A 21,726-nucleotide genomic window follows, 5' to 3' on the forward strand; every position below is an offset into this window, starting at 1 on the left:
TCAATAACCTCTACATCTCCAAAACAAAGAAGCTGGTGATCGACTTCAGGAAGAACAAAACGGACATTCAGCCTCTCACCATCAGTGGGACCTGTGTGGAGAAGGTCCCAGTGTTCAGGTTTCTGGACATGGAGTTGGAGGACAAGCTAACCTGGAGCACCAACACCAAGGAGCTGCTGAAGAAGCACAGCAGAGACTGAACTTTCTGAGAATCCTCCAGAAGAACTGTCTCCCCTCAGACCTGCTGCAGGCCTTCTATCACTGCTCCATAGAGAGTGTGCTCACGTACATCCTCAGACAAGAAGGCACTCCAGAGGGATGTCAGGGCAGCAGAGAGAACCATAGGCTGCCCCCTCCCCACCATGGAACAGATTTACACTTCCAGGCTCCGCAAGAAAGTTCTGGACATTTTAAATGACTCTTCACACCCTGGCCATGGTCTCTTCCAGCTGCTGCCATCAGGCAAGAGATACAGAGCAGTAAAAACCACAACAAATCACCTAAAAAAACAGTTTCTACCCGATGGCAATCATGGCACTAAATTCAAAGGCATAAGAACTTCTGCTCTTGACATCACTCTGTTAAAAATGTAAATTCTGTTCACTCTGAGACACCTCCAGGTGCTGCAACCATCTTCTGATGTCTATTTATTTCTCACTTTGTGCTGTTTGTTTCTTCATCTTTTTATGTAAGTATATTTATATTGTGTGTTGTGTATGTGTATATAACCTGCACTTTAACTCGAGTCAAGCACGGTCTCAATCTCGTTGTATTCTGTTGATGACTATGACAAATAAACCTTGTCTTATCTATGTTATCTTAGATGGCTCAGTACAGCTGATTGCTCTCCAAAACAAGGTATGAATTTCCAGTTCCAGCCCACCAAACTAAGAAATCCTCTCACCTTCTTCTTTGTGGTTGGAACTGGGAAGGACTGGATTGTGTCCAACTTTCCCACTGGAGGCTTTATCTTTCCAAACTCAAAGATAAAACTCAAGTACTCCACTTTTCTCTGGGCTTCAGTACACTTTTTGGAGTTGACAGTCAGTCCAGCCAGTCTGATGTGGTGTAGCACCTCCTGTAGGTGAATCAGATGCTGATTCACCTACAGGTGAACCCGTACCAGGTCTTTTGATGTTTTGAGCTGCTATACACCACATCATCCAAATATGCTGCAGAAAAGGCTGAAACATCTCTCAGTACATGATCCATTAAACGTTGGAATGTTGCTGGCGCACCGTGAAGCCCAAATGGGATGACTCTAAATTGGTACATACCTAAAGGAGTTTTGAAGGCAGTCAGCTCTCTTACCAAAACCACTTGCCAGTATCCTTTGCACAGATCCAGCATTGCAGCAATACAGAATCTCAGGGAGCCATCTTCCTTTGGTACCAGCACAATCGGGCTGCACCACTCTGTACTAGACTCCTCAATTATCCCCAAATCCAGCATCAGATTTATTTCCTTTTACATTACTGGTGCCTACTGCTCTGGCATGCAATAGCTCTTTTAACAACTTGGTGCATCTCCTTTCACCTGAATCTTGTGTTGAACCAGTAATATGAATCCTGGAACTTCTTGAAAGTCCTGAGGATCCAAGAGAGGTTTGATGTCGGCCTCCTCAGTAGGGGACAGATAAGAAATGTCAACCAAAGAACAGTCTGACATGCTAGTTGGAAAGAATTTTTCAGTTACCTCCTCATTCATAGCTGCCCGCACAAATAACTTGACACAGTGGGAAGGACTGGATTGTGTCTGTCTTCCCCACTGGAGGCTTTATCTTTCCAAACTCAAAGATAAAACCCAAGTACTCCACTTTTCTCTGGGCTGTGGAACTCTTTCAACAAGTTGACATAAAATGTCTGATGCTTCTTGTCTCTTTCTCGCATGTACAGTTCATAAACCACTTTACTCACTTGTTTGGTGAGCTCATATGGGCCATGCCATTTTTCAGTAACATTTATCACCGGTTGGAAGCAGTAACAGATCACTCTGTCTTGGAAGGAAGACTCTGTCTCTGGCCTTATGATCGTACCAGGTCTTTTGATGTTTTGAGCTGCTTTCATGTTGTCCTGTGTAAAAGATGCCATTTCCTGCAATCACTCTCTCATGTTGATGAAATATGCCGCAATGTTTTCACCCTCTGGCTTAGTGTCTTCCCAGCAGTCCCTTGACAAGTGACTCCCCAAAGAAGGGCAACTCTTCCAAACACAGCCTTTGAACCTTTAGCTCTTGTGACCACATGACAGGGTTTCAATGGTTCTGGAGGCATCACATATCCTTACACATTTAGGTGTAAGGATATGTGGGCTTACTTGGTTGGGCAAAATGGGTCTCCTGGACGAAGACCTCTGCAAGAGTAGCTGCCTCTTTTGCCGTCTTTGGGTCACAATAATAATAATAATAAGAAGAAGAATATAAAATAGTACTTATAGTACTATTAATAGTACTATTTTTTCTGCATCAGATAAGAATCTCTATCGGCTGATATTGAACCTCAGATATTTGTTTTGGTATCAGAAGTGAACAAAGTGGATCGGTGCATCCCTAGTATAACTTTGCAGCTGAATGTTTGTATGACCATGGGTTTTAAAATCCAATGAATTTGACCTTGACAGTGACATATGATGATTCTGCCAAGTTTCCTTTTCGAATGATGTCCAGGGAGATTTTTCCCTGCTCCTCACATGACGAGAACTCAGGAAGAGAAAACTCCACCTTACTCCATCGGAATTCAAGTCTGCAAAGACAAGGAACATATATGGAGAAAACGCAAAAGCTAATTTAGACTATCACCTAAAATACTAGATTGAAAGTGAAACGGAGCACAACTTACATGTGAGAGGGCCCCATGTTACCTAAAGGATCAGACACTTTGAACTCCAGGCTGTCTGACAGAAACTCACCATACGAATTGATAATATAGGCTAAAATTCTTTTGTTCAGTTCAATCTGAGGGAAACACTTTGACACAAACATACCTGTGAAGAACAGTGAAAGAGCGTTGTGTTATCTAAATGAAGCTGCAGCACTGCAGATCAACTGGTCATTTTTAGACCCTGGTTCTTCAACCACTGTGGATTAATTAATTTTTTTTGTACATTTTAATGACAATGATAAATATAGTACAGTAGACACCTGCTGATTCACCCAATTGTAAATTTTTCTATGTAACATATGGGGTTCCATTTATAAAGTCACAGTCAAAAGTTAACAGCCATAATTTGGATTATTAAGTCAGTCATATTTTTGTCATGTTATCTGCAAGCTAATGAAACATTTATTTTGAAATACTTAGCTTCAATTTACATTTTTAACTGAAAACTAAATATTTAGTTAGCAAGCTAAATATTTAGCTCCAAAATTATTCAGTAAGCAAGCTAACTAAATATTTAGAAAGTTCATAGCTTAACTAGCTCAGATCTAGCTAAATACTGGACGCTCCAGACTTCTCATGTGAATTTCTAACATTGGCTATAATTCTTTTGTTAAGCTCAATCTGAAGGAAGAACTTTGACATATTTAGTTAACGGAATGTTTGAGAAATATTTAGCTAGCTCATAGCAACTAAGGCAGGACCATTATTTATTTCCATAAGTCTGGTATAAAAAAATCAAAACTGAAAAGTACAAAATGGCAGCAAGGGGAAGGGACAAGCATTCCGACATAGGGCAGGTAATGACACATAATTATTCTGACCTGTGGTAATGTTTTCAAGGTAGCCAAAATATGGTGGACGAACAACGCAGAATATCAGCTCCTCTTCTCTGCTACCACTATCCTGAGCCTTCAGCTCTTGAGAAGTCACAAAAATCACATATCTGCCATCTGGTAAAAGCTCTGGTTTCCAAAGTGGGACTAGCCTTATTACTTCTGGTGAAGATTTATCCAAAGGCTTGATCTGATAATAGAACCAAAGGATGTTTGAGGCAAGACTACTTTGTCCATTGGGAAGCTTTTAGAACTCTACATGCTAACAGAGGACAAATATGTGATACAAAAATCATGTTAAGTCACAAACTGGGTCCATTATCCCTCACCTGAATGGTGAAAAACACAGGCTCTGTTTGCAGCCGTCCATCTAGCAGAAAGCCTCGACTGGAGGAGTCGGATGCTGTAAAAGCAAATCGGTCAATCTGTGATGGTCCTCCATCATGTCTATATGTTACCTCCAGCTCCTTTATGTGTTTCTGTGTGAAGTTTGAGCCAGCAGTCAGTGTGACACCAGCTCGTTCCAGCTTCCCGTACTGTGGAGGCTGTCGCAGAACAAAAGTCAGAGCCCTGGGTGGAGTGTCAGGGTCAGATAAGGAGAGGAGTTCTGGACCAAGGATCATGGCAGAACCTTGTGGGACCTGGAGACCTTTGATGGATGTTAGCGATGGCAGAACACGATCCACAATTTCCACACACAGCTCAAAGCTTCCATTTCGGCTAGTCTTACCGTTACTTATAACAAACCTGTGAAAACATACAACAGACTGGGTGTTAGGTTACAGAATCTGGACAAAGCCAAACTTACCAAGGCAGTCTAGTTCTTTGACTGAAACTTATATGTGGGATTTGATTTAGGTTATGATGGACACAGTTAGATCAAAGCAAAAATAGATTCTTGATGTCTGGACTGGAGTGTTGTCATAAAATTATGAGCAGTTAGTTAGCTAGCCCAGACTCATTACAAGAACACTACAGTCAGCCTACAGTTTAGCTTATTATTCAGTCCAGTATTTACATTGCTTTTTAATATGGTCTGTTAACATGTTTCTTTTTGGGGGCCAAGCACACAAAATGCTTTCTCATAAATCAATTTTTATGAGATAGCCTTGGAGGGTTCCTCATTGGTTCCAACTGAAAGCTATTCATCAGTCCCTTGAGACATCTTAATTGGCCGACTGCCATCCACAACGGCAACTGAAGAAGTATTGACCTTCTCACAGGTTTTTGCTATTTGGTCATATTTGAATACTTCAAATCATCATATACATTTTAAAATCATTTAGGGCAACAGTACTACAGTAAATGGATGGAAATCCCAGGGAGGCTTGGTGGGATCCAGACCCTCTGCCCCCAATCTTGGAAAAGTCTAGTCCAAAAAAAAGATCAGAAAAGAAAACTTTGTATTTAAACAATATCAATATGAAAAGGCGAAAGAAACAAAGAATGAAGTAAATCAAAGAAAGAAAATAAGAATGAATATGTAGGTCCACCCCGGTCATTATTAGAAAAATGGTTCAGTCCAAAATGGTACAGGCGCCACCACAGCCGCTAAAGTGAGGAGCTAAATATGGTTCTGCAGCATAAAAATCACTTCAGTAAGTAAATACTTAAAGGAAAAACCAAGTAACACCTTTGATTTACTTTCACTGCTCAATAGGAAGAAACACATTAACAGTAAAAATTAGGCTGCAGTTCATTATTTTATTACTTCTGCTGAATCATGATAAATCAAAAGTAGCAAATATCTCAATTATATAAGAGTTATGCCCCTAACTCATATGTTGATGAGAAGAGTTTGAAATGGGAGGGCAGACAGCTCACTGTGTGGGAGCCAAGACCAGAGAGATAGAGAAAAACAGAAATATATGCTTTTAACCTTCTTCAAGATACAGCCTCTAGAGCGACACACACAAACACACACACACGCGCGCACACGCACGCACACACACACACAAAAAAAAAATCTGGATATTTTTCTATAAAAACTCTGGTGCTTTGAGCATTAGGTTTATGTTGTGATACTTCCCAGACCTTCGATATTTCTACCAACTTATAGATTCTCAGCCATCCAGGACTGAGATTTAGTATTTTTTAGTCAAAAAATACTAAATACTTGTTATTAGTGGCCCCTTTGATAGAGGCACAAGGTATGTTTATTTTTTAAATAAGCATATAGCAAGTTATGTGCTATAATTTAAATAGCACATAACTTGCATTGAGAGCCGCTACAGTAAATCAATATTTATGAGGAATTTTATTAAGTGGAGTTACTCATTAAAATTAGTTTTTATTTGTAGCCTTAAATTTTTGTAAAGGTGTATCCGGAAATTATATCCGTGCCACTGAACCAAGCTCATACCTAAACATTTCAATTTTTGTTTGACTTTTATGGGTCTCAATAGTTTGCTTACTGAGAAAAACACATGTTTGTGCATTACCACTTACTATTTATTTTTGGTCTTGCAGCTTGAACACATTACAGACTTTTTAAACCAGTCTGTAACTTTGCCAACCCCTCCAAAATTGTTCTTAAAAAATTTCCCTACTTAATGTCGGGAATGAAATGGTATATCCCCCTTTCCACAGTACTAACTTTGCTCCTGTGCAGCCATTTTTATATCAAAGATAATATTGGTACAAATAAAAAGGGATTCTTAAATTATGATTCAGATTTGAAAATGAAATAATTAAGCTATCCAAACCAACATGGCCCTATGTAAAAAAAATTAAAACACCCCCTAAATCACATTACTCCGTCACTCTTGGCAAAGATAGCTGTTTTAGAATCATTACCATCACAACTGGTAATGGGTCTTTTCCATCAATTTTCCTCAAGATACCTTGTGACACTTCCGTAAGTTTCTTTATCTGAATTAAAAAAATCTCTCCTCCAGTATGTTTCTTCTATGCCCTGTCTACATTTATGCATTTTTCTGTACTTTTGAGCTCCCACATAAATACACTGCTTTTTTGTTTGTTTTTTTGAAGGCTTCTTGGCTCATGCTGCCTTTATTTGAGAGAAGTCAGACAAGAAAGTGGATAATGACAGAGAGGGAAGACAATTGGCAAAGGACATCAGGCCAGGACTGGAACCTTTGAGGTCTGTGTCGAGGACTAAGGCCTCCATATTTGGATTGTGCTTTCCCCTTTTTCCTCAAAGTGGATGTGTTTTACTTTGCCACTGTGTCAGTCATTACATTCCTGTCAAATTGCTGTGGTCAAATAGTCGGAGACACAGCCACAGGCCATAACTGGAGGTCTGCAAGGCCCCATTAACTTAAACATGTTCTTATTGCTCTGTACATCCTTCACTTTCTGTCAAATCAGATACCAAATCAGATCTGGTGTGTCTAGGTTTTTAAATGAATTTCTCATAAAACAGCTTGCACTTCTCCAAAGTCACACACAGTCAACTACTGAATAGGCTCCTTTGGTGAGAAATGTTGTGCCTTTTACTTATTACGAGCTCTCATAGTATGTTTAAAGAGCTTATAGGTATTCACACTCACTGAAAGCTTTCTGTTGCTTTGCTGGCTTGGTTGTCATGGATATAAGCAACAAGGTTTGCTCCAATGTCCATTTGGCTGAAGGTGGAGATGATCACTCCTGGATGTTTGATGTACTCTAAGTGCCCATGAGCAGGTGGGTTGGTGATAACATATAGAAGCTCCTCTGGCTTGTCTGTGCCATCTGTGGCTAGCAGAACATCAGTGGTGAGAACGACACGCTCTCCACGGCTGACATTTACTGGTTTCACAAAGATGGCAATGTTTTCTGAAATCACAAGCATACGAAATATAAATTAAAGCATGTCTGTGTACAAAATGTAGTCCTATTTATCATGCCTACTGTGGTTCCACAAAAACTCAACACAAGACATTGCTACCATTCATTTGCTACCATTTACCATTCACTGCTACCATTCAATTTCTATGAGGTGACAATCACGCCGCCAATTTTAAGCTAGTACATATTGACATGCACATGTGGGTCAGCAACGGAAAACAAGAAAGTTTAAAAATGTTAAATCTTTGTTGCTGTCTGTGCCTACATTATTGTGTCCCATGAGTTAGGTTTCCCTCAGGTAGAGGAAACCTTTGTTGGTATATGTTTCTATAAATTAGGCTGTGTATTTCTAAAGTGCATTAAAATTATGTGTAAGGGGATATTGAAGCTCCATTTGTTGGTTACTTTAGAGTCAATCCTCATCCCTGTGTGTCTATAACATATTAAAATTGATGTGCAGGATCAGGCCATATAGAGTATATAGAGCCAAAGACCCTACTGCTGTGTAGTGTTGCCTGTTTTAGGGCATATGGCACGGTAAGTATCGGCAAACCTATCCTGAGGACCAACTCCCCAGCTGGCCCTGCCCTTTTCCATAGAGCACTGACTGGTGCTCTATGGAAAACCCAAGGATCCCTCAGATAAACCAGGAGCCCAGGAGCAAGCAGGCCCTGGTCAACATCCCAAATAAATAACCCCAAATTAAGCTCCTTGTTTATTGTATTCCCTTTTTGGCACTTATTGCATTTACATAATTTGATTTTGTATAATATATAATGGACTTCCAGTGTTTGATTTAATGCTTTTATTTTGATGAGAGAGCTTCTGCTGTTTATATTGTAGAACTGAAGCCTACCAACAAAAATGAGCAAAAAAACCAGTTGCAACAAGGTTGTAAAATGTATCTTGTTATTAGTGGCCCCTTTGATAGAGGCACAAGGTATGTTTATTTTTTAAATAAGCATATTTCTTTTATTGATTGGTTGGAATTGTAAATTTGTTTTATTGTATACAAACACCAGGGCATAGTTTTGAATTAGAGTTGATATTTTTAGTAGTGAACATTATGGTTGATAAGTTACGGTTGTAAGAGTGTGTTTTTGTAGCTTCACCAGTGTTTCCCCAACTCTGGTCCTCTAGGCCAGTGGTTCCCAATTCCAGTCCTCAGGCCCCCCTGCCCTGCATGTTTTAGATGTTTCCCTTCTGCCACACACCTGGGTTGAATCTTTGGGTGATTAACAGGCTCCTGCAGTACTTGGTGGCTGCAGAAGATGTCATGCAATCATTTGAATCAGCTGTTCTGGTATAGAGGCACATCTAAAACATGCAGAGCAGGGGGCCCCGAGGACTGGAATTGGGAAACACTGCAATTGATGACTGATTAACAGGCGTTTGTTGAACTGCAATCAGTTGAATCAGGCACATTAAAGCAGGGAGACCTCTAAAACATGTAGAACAGTGTGCCTTGAGGACCAGCATTGGGAAACACTGGCTTACACCGTCTGTGTGTGTGTTTGTGCATACAGTTCTTACAGTGAAACTCAGGGTTTACTCCCAATAAATCTCACTGTTCATCAGTAAAGCCAAAATCCTTCATTTGAGGAGGGGTCTGCTACACTCACCCCCCACTTTCACCTAAGCACCAACACTATTTTTTTACTGTGGAGTTCTATTAAGTTTGTTTAATTCAGAAAATTAAAGTACAGGTAGACTTATGCATTGTACATGCACTGTATAGCAGAATGCATTCTTTGTCATACTGAAAAGCTGCCAAAGAATACCAAATACAGGTGGTTTTCTTCTGCGAAAAAGTGATTAAGGCCTGTTTCTTGCCAGTGAAATGCAGTTTCACTCAGTGATTATAACATATAGCTATAATCACTATATAATAGATTTGTTGTATCTAAATAAATGTGCTTCAATTCCTTTCTGTCTTTTTATTTAGGTGCTATTATAGGAATGACATAGGAATCCTTATAGCATTTCAATGTCAACAAAGATAGGTCTTCCAGATTCTGAGGACCTAATTGTAGTTTGTAAGTGGTTCACAGGTAGTTATTTGAGATTTCTTGTAAACCTGATATTTCCCTTATTTTCAAATCCAAATGGAATAAACTCCTCTTAACTGCATCAAATTCTACATGCGGGACACTTTCAGGTCGTTGCCCGATCACACTGGAGAACACATACAGGTCGCATATGTTTGGCAGTGTGTACGCCCCCCGCAAAAAATCTGATTTGACAAAAATATTGGAATCGGCTCACTTCAGGCCACAATGTGAATGCAGCCTAAGTGTGAGTGTGAGAAGACGTTTTGAGTTCCAGCGTTACAAGTTTTGAGAAGAAAGACATGAAGTCCTCCTTTCAAAATGAAAATGTAAGCAAAAGTGTTAAATGTTTTCAACAAAAGACATGAAGTCCTATTTTCAGACTGAAAAATGCGTGCTCTTGGATTATGGCATAAAAATTCCTCCATAGAAAAGAGGTTTACTGCATCACAGAATCATTCCAGTTTATTTATGATTGTGACCATTTGACAATAGTTAATATGACTCTGGTCTGCCTATCCAATTGAATAAATAAACTGCATAGCATAAAATATATCCTATTATCACATTCCCTTCTAGGTTGACTTCTTAAACATTATTGTAGCTGCGATGCTCATGTATACTGGCACCCAGAGGGATATCAATAGAAAAGAATTTCATCTCAACCCATGTCTAATCAAGAATGTAAGACTAAATTCCATCACCTTTCTCCAGCTCTTTGACAAAAATCTGAAAGTGCTGTGGTGGTGATTGATTCTTTCCATCCATCAGGTGGAAAACAAAGAAGTCCTGTGTTTTAATAGCATGATGGCCAGTATGTTTGTAACGTAGCAGGTTCGTGTCCACCATGTCCTGGGTACATCTCCTCCCAGGTGTAAGTGTCACCCACTTATTGGCTTCCTAAAACAGACATAAGTAGTGAGAATCAAGGGCCCTTAAGCTGATCTCTTACCAGCAGTGCAGGACTTATTATTAGACAGTCTGTCAATAAATATACAATTCAAAAAGTATACAGTGTTTACATGTTTATTTAATAGGGTAGATACAAAGGCAATTAGTAAATCATGTAGGGTTTTTAAAACTCCAAACGCAAATTTGTGATTTGTGTTAGAGATTTTTAGGTTATAAATGATTCTCAGGTTATTACCAATTTCTTCTTTTAATGCCAAAATAAATGCACTTTTTTGTGTTCTGGTTTTGTTTGGGAGAACAGAACACAAAAAACACACTCCAGGCTAACAGATGCTGGACATTGTACCAGTCACTGTTAGTCCTTCTCCAATATAAACAAATGTCTGAATTCTCTCACTAGCATGTAGTTCTTCAGGTCTGGACAGGACTGGTAAGGAGGCATTCATTTGATTTTCAGGTGTGTTTGAGAAGGGATGGAAATTTGGTTCCTATTGTTCTATTCTTCTAAAACAGTAGATACAAATACCACTTTTAGAACTTTATTTCTGAACATCTGTGTTACATGCTACCAAACATTGGCAATACATGTTTGAAATGTTCCATCATTGCACTAACCTTAAGTTGAAGTGTTCCTTGAGTTGGAACACGCTCAAAAATGTACATGATTTCTGTGGAGGGGGTATCTTTGTCCTTTGCAAACAATGTAATGCTGGATATAACTTTGGCTTCTCCTGGTTCCACCTCCAGTCCATTGTTCCTGCAGCCCACATTGTCATTTTTCCTCTCAACAATCACATGGAAACTGTCTTTAAACAAGAACTCAAGACAATATGTATATCAAACCTGATCACATGAGGCTCTTCGTCATTCACTGGCACCACTTCAACCATCACCTGTCTTTGGAGCGTATGTTTGCCATCAGTCAGCTGAATTATAAAACTGTCTTTCATGGTTTCACTGTTGTCATGCAGATACACTAGATCCAAACCTGGCATAAGATTGGGACACAAAATTAATATGATAGAAAGAAAGAGAGAACAAGACTTTTAGTTGATAACAGGAAGGCTACACTTAAAATAGTAAGTTGCTTTGTTAAAGTGTTTCACACTGTCTGTCTGAAAATCCAGGATTTACAAATGGTGGCAGCTCTTTAAAAATCTCAGAATTAAGTGCAGCCATTCTCTGCAGAAGGCACAGGGTGACTTGTGCTTTAGAAATGGCCAGCTACGCTATACATGACAGTTGCTATTATAATTTATATTTAGAAGTTATTATTATTATATTTAATTTATATAAAATGTACCATTTTTAATATCTGTCATAGTAAAGTCAACCACAGGAGACGATAGGTTGGGTTCCTGACTCTTAGACATTGGGTTTCCAGTCTTGTGACAGATGATGCTGCCATGGCAAGGAGGTCTGACCACAGAGAAAAGCAAAGCATTGTTAGGGATGTCCAGGTCCATTGCATGGAACACTGATGAGTCCAGGTGCTTCATTTCTCCCTCTTGTACCTTAGGACACAACAAATCAAACAGTCAATCTATTCTATCCACATTCTGTAAACAAACTCTAATGGGATGAAGAAGGACATGTTTGGGTGTGAACTTACTGTGATATTGTGTGCCATAAATTCTGGGATTTCGTCATTTGTTGGGTTAATTATGATATAGAAAGGGATGTTAGCAGAATTATGCTTGCCATCTGAGACACAAAGCATGAGCTGGTCAGCTGTGGGCTCCATCTTCTGGTGTCTGGACTGTACATAGTTTATATGACCCTCAGTGATGTCCTTGTAGAGAAAGGAAACTGGAGAAAAGGAGGCAACACCAAATAAATGAAACTGCTTATTTTCCCTGTATTCCAATAAACAGTTGGTATTCTGATGCTTACCTATGCTTATGCCTCTGTTGCTTTTCTCAAAGCCGGGACTAGGGAGGACATTTTCTACGTAACCAAACTGGGGAGGAGAAATCAGCCTGACAACAAGCTTGTCACGGACTGTGTCCCTGTCAGAGGCCTTCAAATGAGCAGCAGTTATAAGGGAAGTCCCACCTTCATCTACTGTAAAAATGTCACCTGGGACCACCAAAAAACAGTTCATGTCATTCTACTGCAAGTAATAAATATGATGCTTACAAATTTACTGTTTCACACAATAGCAAACACAAGCCCCCTTAAAACTCAAATCCCATGCACAAAAACTTCACTCTTTTATACTCATGTATAAAAGAGTGAGAAATGTTAACTTTAAAAATTGGCATACGGACACATTTAGAAAAGTGCAACGTACAAACAAACTTCAGATGTATGAAGCCCTGGGACAGAGTGATGACCTGTCCAGGGTGAACCCCGCCTCTTGCCCAGAACATTAGCTGGAGGTAGGCACCAGCACCCCTCCCAACCCCACTAGGGATAAGGGTATACAGAAAATGGATGGATGGATGTACAAAGCTGTGCACGCACCTTTCCTTTCTAAATTCCAATTTGCGGGGAACAGACCGCAGTTGCTGGTCCGCCCTGTCACCACCCATAAATACATATGTTAGTATAAATACCCAGAAGACTGCCGCCATAACCATGGCTTGAAGCAGTATAAATATTTATATTTCATATATATGTATATAACTTTTAAAGGTGCTTTCAGGGCACGTAAGGTCACTCACAAAAAATAAAAATAATAAATCATAAAGAAAAAGTTCCAAATGGACAAAGAAAAAAATAAAGAGACCCAGGTGCAAATGCTTGTTTGAACAGCAGAGTGTTCAACCAGGATTAAAAAACCCCCCAAAAAACAGCATTGCCAGAGCATTGCAGTGAGTGGGGAATGTGCACACCTTTCCACAGATATATGTGTGATTATCTACACACCTTGAGCACCTTAAAAATAATAAAAACCTGTTTGGAGTTAATCTGCTAATCCGACACTGTTTTCTTTTTCGCTGAGAATGAAATTATTCATCAGACAACATGCATTTCATTGTGCTTTGGCACACAGACAAATGTGTTCCATCTTTGTGTAACAAAAACTGAAGAGATTTACTATTTACATTCACATCCTTTTTATTTATTTTGTGTGAGTGTGTTATTGTCTGAGAATAATTGTTGTTCAGTTTCATCGTTTACGTTTAAAATTATGAATAACCATCTGGTTTGATGCTGCTTGGTCTAAATTACGCTGATGGAATCAGGTTTCAGTGTATTTAGTTGCGTTTTAGCGCCTCCTAGTTTGTTATTATCCCCACAAAAAAGTTTGATTTACTGCCACACATAAGAGGTAAAAAGTGTGCGTATATATTTACGCAAACTTCCACGCCACGTTCATTTTTATACATGCCAACTTGTGCATATAGCCCCGCACATTTTTTTGCGTCCGCACACTTCATACATGAGACCCCTGGTTTTCAGCCCACCTGTTGCAAGTGAAGGAGGCTGATTGTCAACAGGAAACACTGTGATGTGGAGGTCGTAGACAGGAAGACTGTCCCATGGCTGGGTGCTGCCTTTATTCCTGATGGCAGTTTCCCCACCGCAGCACGAAGCTGACGTTTTTATTTCTCCATCAGAAATGACAAATGTGATGGTGTCATGTAGAGGAGATACTCCAATCTCCAACCCTAGAAGAATCAGAAAAAACACTGTTTGAATGTATGCATTGTTTTGTGCATACATAAATCATCCTGTGCACAGGTGAATTGTCTTGTGCATTTGTGAAGATTGAGGCTGTTAGCTCCATAGACCTGCTACACCAAATCCAATAAAACCCCCTGAAGTTGGTGATTGTAATGAGATCAGATGCTGGGTATAAAAAAAATGTTTGAAACTGTTTTTAATATTTTAAATTTATGTAATATTAAATAATTAGATTTATTCTTTCAAATATCAGTATTCATGCAAATGTTTTGCCAGTTTATTGACAGGTGATCTTACTTTTATAGGTATATGTGTCATGAGTTGATGGTGAGGCAGAGGCAGCAGACCCAGGGTGAGATGAATAAGATGGTTTAATGATGAAAGTAAATCCAGAAAATCCAAAAACACAAAGTCCAGACAGCACAAAGAGTGGATGCAAAAGCTCTCAAACGTGACAACAGGTTCTGGACAAACACGACGAGGAACAAAGAACACAGGTGGGATTAAAAACACAGAAGACAAGAAACACCTGGGAACAATCAAGGGGAGACAGGACAACACAGAGACACAGAAACTCAAAGTAAACACAGAAGAGGAACAGATCCTGACAAAATGTTTAAGTAAAATGAACATTGTTCCTTTATTCTATGAACTACTGACATGTCTCTGAAATTCAGAGCAAAAATGTTGTATTTATTTACAAAAAATGAGAAATAGTAAAAGTAACAAAAAAGATGTAGTTCTTCAGACCTCAAATAATGTTAATATTAATAACAACATTAACATTATTAAGAGATTGGAAATCAATATTCAGTGTAATAGTCATGAGGTTTTCAATGGGGTTCAGTGCAGTGGTCCCTTTTTTTCCAGAGCTTTACATCCTGAGCTTGGTGAGTTCTCAGGTGTTTGTTTACCCGTGTGCCTGTAAGAGATGAGGCCTGCTGTGATGTCTGATTGGACGAAGCGATCTACAACAACAGCATTTCGCAGAACCACCCCATGGTAAGGCTGCCGGGCAATCAGAAACCCAAGGCTGCTGTTGTCACTATCAGCATCAGTGGCAAAGATGTACTCTGAAGTGATGAATATTTCTTCTCCTTCTGGACACCTGAGAACTGGTTTCAAACCAGTAACCATCACTGGGAGCTCATCATTTATGGGCGTTACCTACAGACAGCAATGTATCCAGATTAATAGGTAGGATTTACACATTTATTACAGATTTTCTGAGATTGTGCAGTTACCTTTACAGGCAGAACAAAACTGACTGAATTAATGCCGTCTGTTGCAGTGAGAACTATGGTGTCTTCTGTAGTTTCTGAGCCATCATGATTGTACCTGTAAGAGCAAATGACCAGAGTAATGGTTTAAATATCATATGCCAAAGGTTTTCTTGGATAATTTTGGGGGAAAAAACATGGTTATTAACGCTTCAGTAACCCTACACACAACAGAGTTGTGAAAAATTTAACAGGTATCTTCTTGTTTTATTTTTTGTCACAGTTAAATGTTTCAAATCATAGATAAACTGAGTAAATACAAAAAGCTGTTTTTAAAATAGATCATCTTTTAAAATTTCTCATCTTCTTCACATGATATTCAAGGAGAGCTTTATTCTTCAGGGTAGGAAGGGGGAGGTTTGCTCTTCTCATCCCACACAAAAAGTGCAGACATTGCTGCGCTTTCTTCACCAGGTCAGAAGTTTGGAGGGACCAGGTCAAAGTGTCAGTGACCTGTATCCCCAGGAATTAGATTTTCCTGACCTGTTCCACTGTGGTATCATGAGCAGGGGTGTGTGACTTGGCTGATTTTTTTTCTGAAATCAACAACAATTTCTTCTTTTTTGTTGACATTCAGGATTAAATGGTTGGCATCACACCAGTCCACCAGATGTTTCACCTCCTCTCTGTAGGCCAGTCTGTTGTTGTCCCTGATGACACCCACTACTGTTGTTTGTCAGCATACTTAATGACGTGGTTCATACTGAACCTTGCTTGGCAGTCATTGGTCATCAGGGTGAAGATCAGTGGGTTCAGTTTCCAGCCCTGGTGGGAGCCAGTGCTGAGGGAGTTGACCCTTGTAGCATTTTTACAAAACTGAGGGTTGTCTGTGAGGAAATCCAGCAGCCAATTGGACAGGGGGGTGTTGAGACCAAGGGGAGCTAGTTTGCTCAGTATTTTCTTCAGTTCTGGAAGAAATCCCAGAACTGAAGAAAATGAGAATAGAGCGAAACTGTGTAGGAAGAGCAATGACCCGGCGACCTTCAGGAGTACCTCCTACACAACTTCAAATAAATTGAATGTTGGAATTAAGCAGGATATCTGACCTAACTTTACGCCTTATCAGGTCTTGCAGAGTAAAGTTCTGTCCTAGTGTAAGTGGATGACCACCAAAATAGAGAAGCCCCCGTTCTGGTTCCCTTTGAAGCTCCACATGCAAGGCTTCTGGTACAGAGTCAACATCTGACAGGTGCAAGTGTTCTGGGCTCAAGATGTGTTCTCCTCCCTCATCCACAGTCAAAGGCTTGGTAACAACCTGAAACAGAAGTTATCCACATTTACTTACGTCCACTTTTCCACATAGGGCTGAGATAGGAATGAGACAGCTGTTGATTTCACCTGTGGTGGCTGATTGTCCACTGGCAGTAGAGTAATATTAAAACAGAGCCCAGTTACTGTTTTGCCCAGATGGTTTGTCAAAGATAGAATAAACTGGATATGTCGAGGATAAGGGCCAATGTCCATGATGGGAGGCATGTAAGCCACTTTCATGAAGTTCACTGCATGCTAGAAAGAGTATAAGAGAAAAAAGCAGATAGCACATGCACTGATAAAATTGCTAAGAAGATAATGATTTACTTGTGTGAAGAGTCTGAGAACTGGTGTGTTGGAGTCTTTAGTAAATTTGGGTACGCTGTCGACCAGGAATAACCTCCCTGCATCTGGACCACTGTTAATTAAGAGAACAATCCCGTATGAATACTTCACAAAGGATGCTTTCTGCTGATATTTTTGTGAACATCTATTAACCTGTAATGATCAGTGTAGAAAGGTGGAGTTGTTACGGTGTATGTAAGCTCACTGTCTGGTGACTCTTGGTCTACAAAATGAAGCTGTTGCCGTGTTATATGGGCCACTTGTGTTTCTTTGATCACAAGATATCGAGTGGAACCAGGAACCTCCTTCGGTGGTTGGTCTGGAACTGATTCTATGTGCACCACTACCACCTAAAAGCAGACATCACCTTGTCAGCTACAAAATGTAAATTAACAAAGTAACATTGTTTAAAAACAGAAATATTCTGAAGAAAGTTACATTTTACAATTCACTAGATCGGCGGTTTTCAAAGTGTGAGGCGCGCCTCCCCTGGGGGGCGCCAGAGCACTTTAGGGGAGGCGCGGTGCGAGGGACAAAGTAAACCGGAAAAGCTATCTGCTTGCTGTCTACTGATGTGAGAGAAACGTCTTTTACGCACACGATCGACTCTGTGGATTTAGGAAAAAGTTGGTACTGTGGGGTGCGCGTGTGGAGCGGGGATCAGTGGAAATGTTTCCCACCTTAGAGGATGTTTTGGAGGAGCTCTGTGTGCTGCGACATCAAACTCAGGGGTGTAACGCAGAATCTGGAGGCTGGGGGCAGGGGGGCTTTAAACACCTTCTTGGAGTTTTCCAGACAACAGTGGACCACACAAATTACTCACGTTTTTTATTTTTTGTACAATCTCCTCTTCAGTTCAACCTTATCAGTGGAGACACATTGTTGATGTTACCATTATAAAATAAATGACAATTAAGTATTAGCAAAGATCAATGTTATTTTCACAGGAGGCAGAGCGTTGTTGTTAGCAGCTGCTGAAAGTAACTAAAAAGTTACTTTTAGTGTAACTTAGTTACTTTCCAAATCAAGTAGTCAGTAATCTAACTAAGTTACTTTTTCAAGGAGTAATCAGTAGTCCGATTAAAGTTACTTTTTCAAAGTAACTATGCCATCACTGGTTTTGGCCAGAGTGGGGCTGAAGGTGGAGTTTTTACAACTCCGCCCCCCTCCGCCCTCTCTCCACGGGGGGGGGGGGGGCGCAGCAGGCATTGTGCTCCTTGGAGGGGGGCTCACCCTTTCATACTTTGAAAACCCCTGCACTAGATCACTGATTAAGTCAAAGTACAGTCCAGCTTATTTGGCCTGGATCATGCTCCAGGCCAAATGGTCATTACCAAATTAGCAATCCTATTCTATTGATAATGTGTGCTATACTTTAACATTTAGCCCTTATTTCTGAATGTATGGATGCATGGGTCTCTTGTGTGCTGTCCTGTGATGGACTGGTAACGTGTCCCACCGCTTGCCCAATGACCTTACAAGGACAAGTAGATCTAGACAAAGGATGGATAAAACAGAATATGTTTTATTTGTCCATCAATGTGAAAAGTCTGTGAAAGTCATGTTTCTATGAACCGGACAGACTGAGAACTTGCACAGTAATATTACATTTATTCACCGCTTATCTAGACACTAGATGATCACAGTACCAGTGTGTCAAAGATGCCTTACTGTTACTCACTTGAGGTTCTGAAAGGTTAGGAGGATCGTGGAAATCAGACAGCACAACCTCGAATAAGTCATCAATCACCTCGTTCCCAAAGTGTCTGTAGTACATGATGGACTGTGAAAGATCCTTCTGGAGGAAGTGGCTGACAGGGTAGCCTGAATAAAAACCAAAACAAATGTGACATTAATAAGATTGGATGTCATGAGAACAGAAAAGAAAATTGTTTTTCTGACTTGTCAGCCCTGGTCCAGGGATTTTCATGATCTCTCCTGCCTGTGGGAGACGAGTAATGTTAAAGAGGATATTGTCATCACTGGAGTCCATGTCTGAAGCCTTGAGGGTGGAACCTCTGAGCAGGGTCGTCTGGCCCTTTGAGACTTCCACCAGCATGTTAGTTATGAGGAATGGAGGGCTGTCATCTTTGGGAAGAATCTTAATGGGGAACTTATGTCGGGTCTGATGATGGCCATCTGTGATTCGGAAAATGATGAAGTCCTTTGTGGAGTCGGTGTCGTCATGGTGATAACAGACAACACCTGCTCTTATGTCATTGATTGTAAACATGAAGCCCTTTCCACCTGGAATTTACATCAAATAAACAGATAACAATGGTGAATATATTTCAACAGTATTATTTTAGTGTTCCCTTTAATTTTGTAAGCAGTGTATATATCATATACTGCAGAATGTAATTGTGTAATTGTTTTTGCTGTGTTAGTACCTCTTACAGTTAGGTGTCCATGCTGAAGACCATCCACAATGACGACACGAACATTCAGGTTGTCATTATCCACGATTTGCAACTGGTCCCACATTATAGGACGAGACTGACCCTCCAGCAGAGTAAGACCTGCTCCAGAGAATATGATTGTTAAACTTGGAATTTTCAAGTTGCATATTGTAAATATTTACTGCAACACTAAAGTAGGAATTTTAATTTGTTGGCGCCTTCCTCACAAATCCTGACTGTAAGGCCCAATGCGGCTGTCTTCTAAAAGGCACTGATAGCTGTTGTAATCATATTGGGAGTTCTGATGATGCTTATCTCATTAAAACCAGTCACATTCACACAGTACTCTACATTGTAATAGATTTGTTTTGCTAATAGTTAAACTGGTCACTGAGCATAACTTGAATTTAGGGCTTGAAAATTTCAAACTGTTGAATGAAATTGAAGACAATCAACAATAACACATAACTATACTAAATAAAGACAGTAAGAGCATTTCCACTAGCACTGTGTGAAGGGAACTCAAACGATTGGGGACTGAACATCTGTGTAAGAATAAGAAGACCATTAATCAGTGAGGCTAACTTGAGGGAAAGGAAACAATGTGCAATGAAACATAAAGATTCATGTAATCTCATGAGTCCAGAAACCTGTTTCAAAGCATCAATGACATTTAGAACTGTTGAACATACAAAACACAGCTGCGGTGGATGGAGGATAAATCAGCCACTGGGTTTGGATGTACTCACCACTTGGAGCTGGCTTTCAAAGCGCGATCTGGAGAAGAATTATTTCTGATGTTTGTGAACCTGTTGCTCTGATGTTTTAAAATTAACATCCATATTGTGACACCTCCCTGTTTCTTGTTCAGCCCAGTAAACTCATCAGTTTTTACCCAAAGCAAACAAACAATACTGTATGGATTATCCATCGTTGCACCTGGGGCAGAAGATCGCCCTTCCACCGCCTCTGCAGCCGTCAGATCTGACACAGTTCCAGGTTCCGGTGGCACCGTAGAGCCGCAATTGGCTAGGCTAACGTTTTGAGAAGTGGAGAGGGATGGTGGTTCTGTTCCATGTCCAAAATGAGTAAAAAAAAAAACCCTGTTAGCTTGGATATTTTCTTCATCACCTCTCTGTTGTGCTCTTCTATTCCTTTTGTTCCAGCGCTCCGCTGTCATAATTTCTGTTGTCCGACAGCGTAAGAAATTGCTCCCTGATGCTCCTCCCCAATACGTGTCAAATTTGGACCGATAATAATCAAGCATTCATGATGGACGTTTGCCAGAACAGATCAGACAGTTTTTCAACAACACTGTCAAAATCCTCTTAGGCAGTGATAAAATTAAGGCTTTCTGACCTTATTCATTCACAAAAATACAAAGCATCTATGGGGCCCCCCAAGGGACCAGGGCCTGGACTGGAGCCCCGGTAAGCCCATGCTAAAATCCAGGCTAGACTGGATTCACGCTACCGCCTACACTGTTGAGACAGAAAACAAAATAATAATAATAATAATAGTTACAGACTATTAGTAACAGGAATCTGAGGGTGAAACAAGAGAAGACAAGGTACAGCGATGCCAGCTATTAACTGCAATCTTACTCCCCTCATATTGGAGTAGGAAGGCCATAGTTCTGTGCATCCACCACCATACAAGAGAAAATGGTGATAGATGTGCAGGGTTCGCTACGGCTGGAATACTCGGAACCAACAACAGTTTTGCAGCCTCCGTCTAACTTACCAGATCTAACTGAACACCCTTATAGAGGTCCAAGGCCAAGCATCCCATATTTCATCAGAAGAGACCCCAGTGACTTTGCTCAGCTAAAGATTGCTTTAACTAATCTGTTACCCCCTGATGGGACAGAGCTGTTCAAATACCAGATTCTGGTAGAGCACCTCAAACTGGAAAAAGCCAAACTTATCGCAGATTCTGATTTGATCAATCTACACAATTTACACGCTACACCATACTCAGACATCATGGAAGCTCTGAGTGGAAAGTTTAGCCAGCCACATCAGATGGCACTGAATAAGACTGCCAGTGTAATGGATGCTCCAGATGTTCACCAAGGTGAGTCAGGAGCATTTGAGAAGTTTGCTCTCCAAGTTCAGTCTGTGGTTGGGTTGCTCAGAACTTTGGGCCCGGATGGTGACGCTGAGCTAAAATAAGGATCACATGAGCGTACAATACTCCTGCCCTCTGCTGCCCAGAAGCTTGGCCTGCAGGGAACCCCAGAGACTCTGAATTTTAGAACTATAAGGCAGGATATTCAAACCCTGAAAAGGTGCCTCAGTTTCCTTCCATATATTTCCTTCCTTCAGCAGTCGCAGCTGCTTTGCTCAGAATGGAGCC

The 21,726-nt window shown here is 40.3% G+C and overlaps 1 protein-coding gene across 6 annotated transcripts in view; it reads right to left on the reverse strand.

Annotated features, from left to right (window-relative positions):
* The window catches only part of frem1a (Fras1 related extracellular matrix 1a), a 54,108-nt gene that overhangs the window by 8,047 nt on the left and 24,335 nt on the right, over positions 1 to 21,726 (reverse strand). For 3 of the 6 annotated variants that reach the window (XM_044097303.1, XM_044097304.1, XM_044097305.1), the window contains 22 exons: positions 20,308 to 20,436; positions 19,360 to 19,488; positions 18,872 to 19,216; positions 18,651 to 18,793; positions 17,123 to 17,319; positions 16,952 to 17,042; positions 16,712 to 16,879; positions 16,420 to 16,628; positions 15,338 to 15,431; positions 15,008 to 15,260; positions 13,874 to 14,077; positions 12,354 to 12,539; positions 12,073 to 12,269; positions 11,764 to 11,974; positions 11,304 to 11,448; positions 11,076 to 11,217; positions 10,253 to 10,448; positions 7,224 to 7,488; positions 4,041 to 4,458; positions 3,700 to 3,901; positions 2,837 to 2,981; positions 2,611 to 2,740 (listed from right to left, as the gene is read on the reverse strand). In XM_044097303.1, coding sequence (XP_043953238.1) covers positions 2,611 to 2,740; positions 2,837 to 2,981; positions 3,700 to 3,901; positions 4,041 to 4,458; positions 7,224 to 7,488; positions 10,253 to 10,448; positions 11,076 to 11,217; positions 11,304 to 11,448; positions 11,764 to 11,974; positions 12,073 to 12,269; positions 12,354 to 12,539; positions 13,874 to 14,077; positions 15,008 to 15,260; positions 15,338 to 15,431; positions 16,420 to 16,628; positions 16,712 to 16,879; positions 16,952 to 17,042; positions 17,123 to 17,319; positions 18,651 to 18,793; positions 18,872 to 19,216; positions 19,360 to 19,488; positions 20,308 to 20,436 — 4,199 coding nt within the window. Of the gene's footprint in view, positions 1 to 2,610; positions 2,741 to 2,836; positions 2,982 to 3,699; positions 3,902 to 4,040; positions 4,459 to 7,223; positions 7,489 to 10,252; positions 10,449 to 11,075; positions 11,218 to 11,303; positions 11,449 to 11,763; positions 11,975 to 12,072; positions 12,270 to 12,353; positions 12,540 to 13,873; positions 14,078 to 15,007; positions 15,261 to 15,337; positions 15,432 to 16,419; positions 16,629 to 16,711; positions 16,880 to 16,951; positions 17,043 to 17,122; positions 17,320 to 18,650; positions 18,794 to 18,871; positions 19,217 to 19,359; positions 19,489 to 20,307; positions 20,437 to 21,726 lie in introns of those variants that run through there. The other 3 variants (XM_044097306.1, XM_044097307.1, XM_044097308.1) reach the window with 2 other exon arrangements.

The sequence above is a fragment of the Gambusia affinis genome, linkage group LG18 (genome assembly GCF_019740435.1).
Source record: "Gambusia affinis linkage group LG18, SWU_Gaff_1.0, whole genome shotgun sequence".
NCBI classification, from domain to species: domain Eukaryota; kingdom Metazoa; phylum Chordata; class Actinopteri; order Cyprinodontiformes; family Poeciliidae; genus Gambusia; species Gambusia affinis.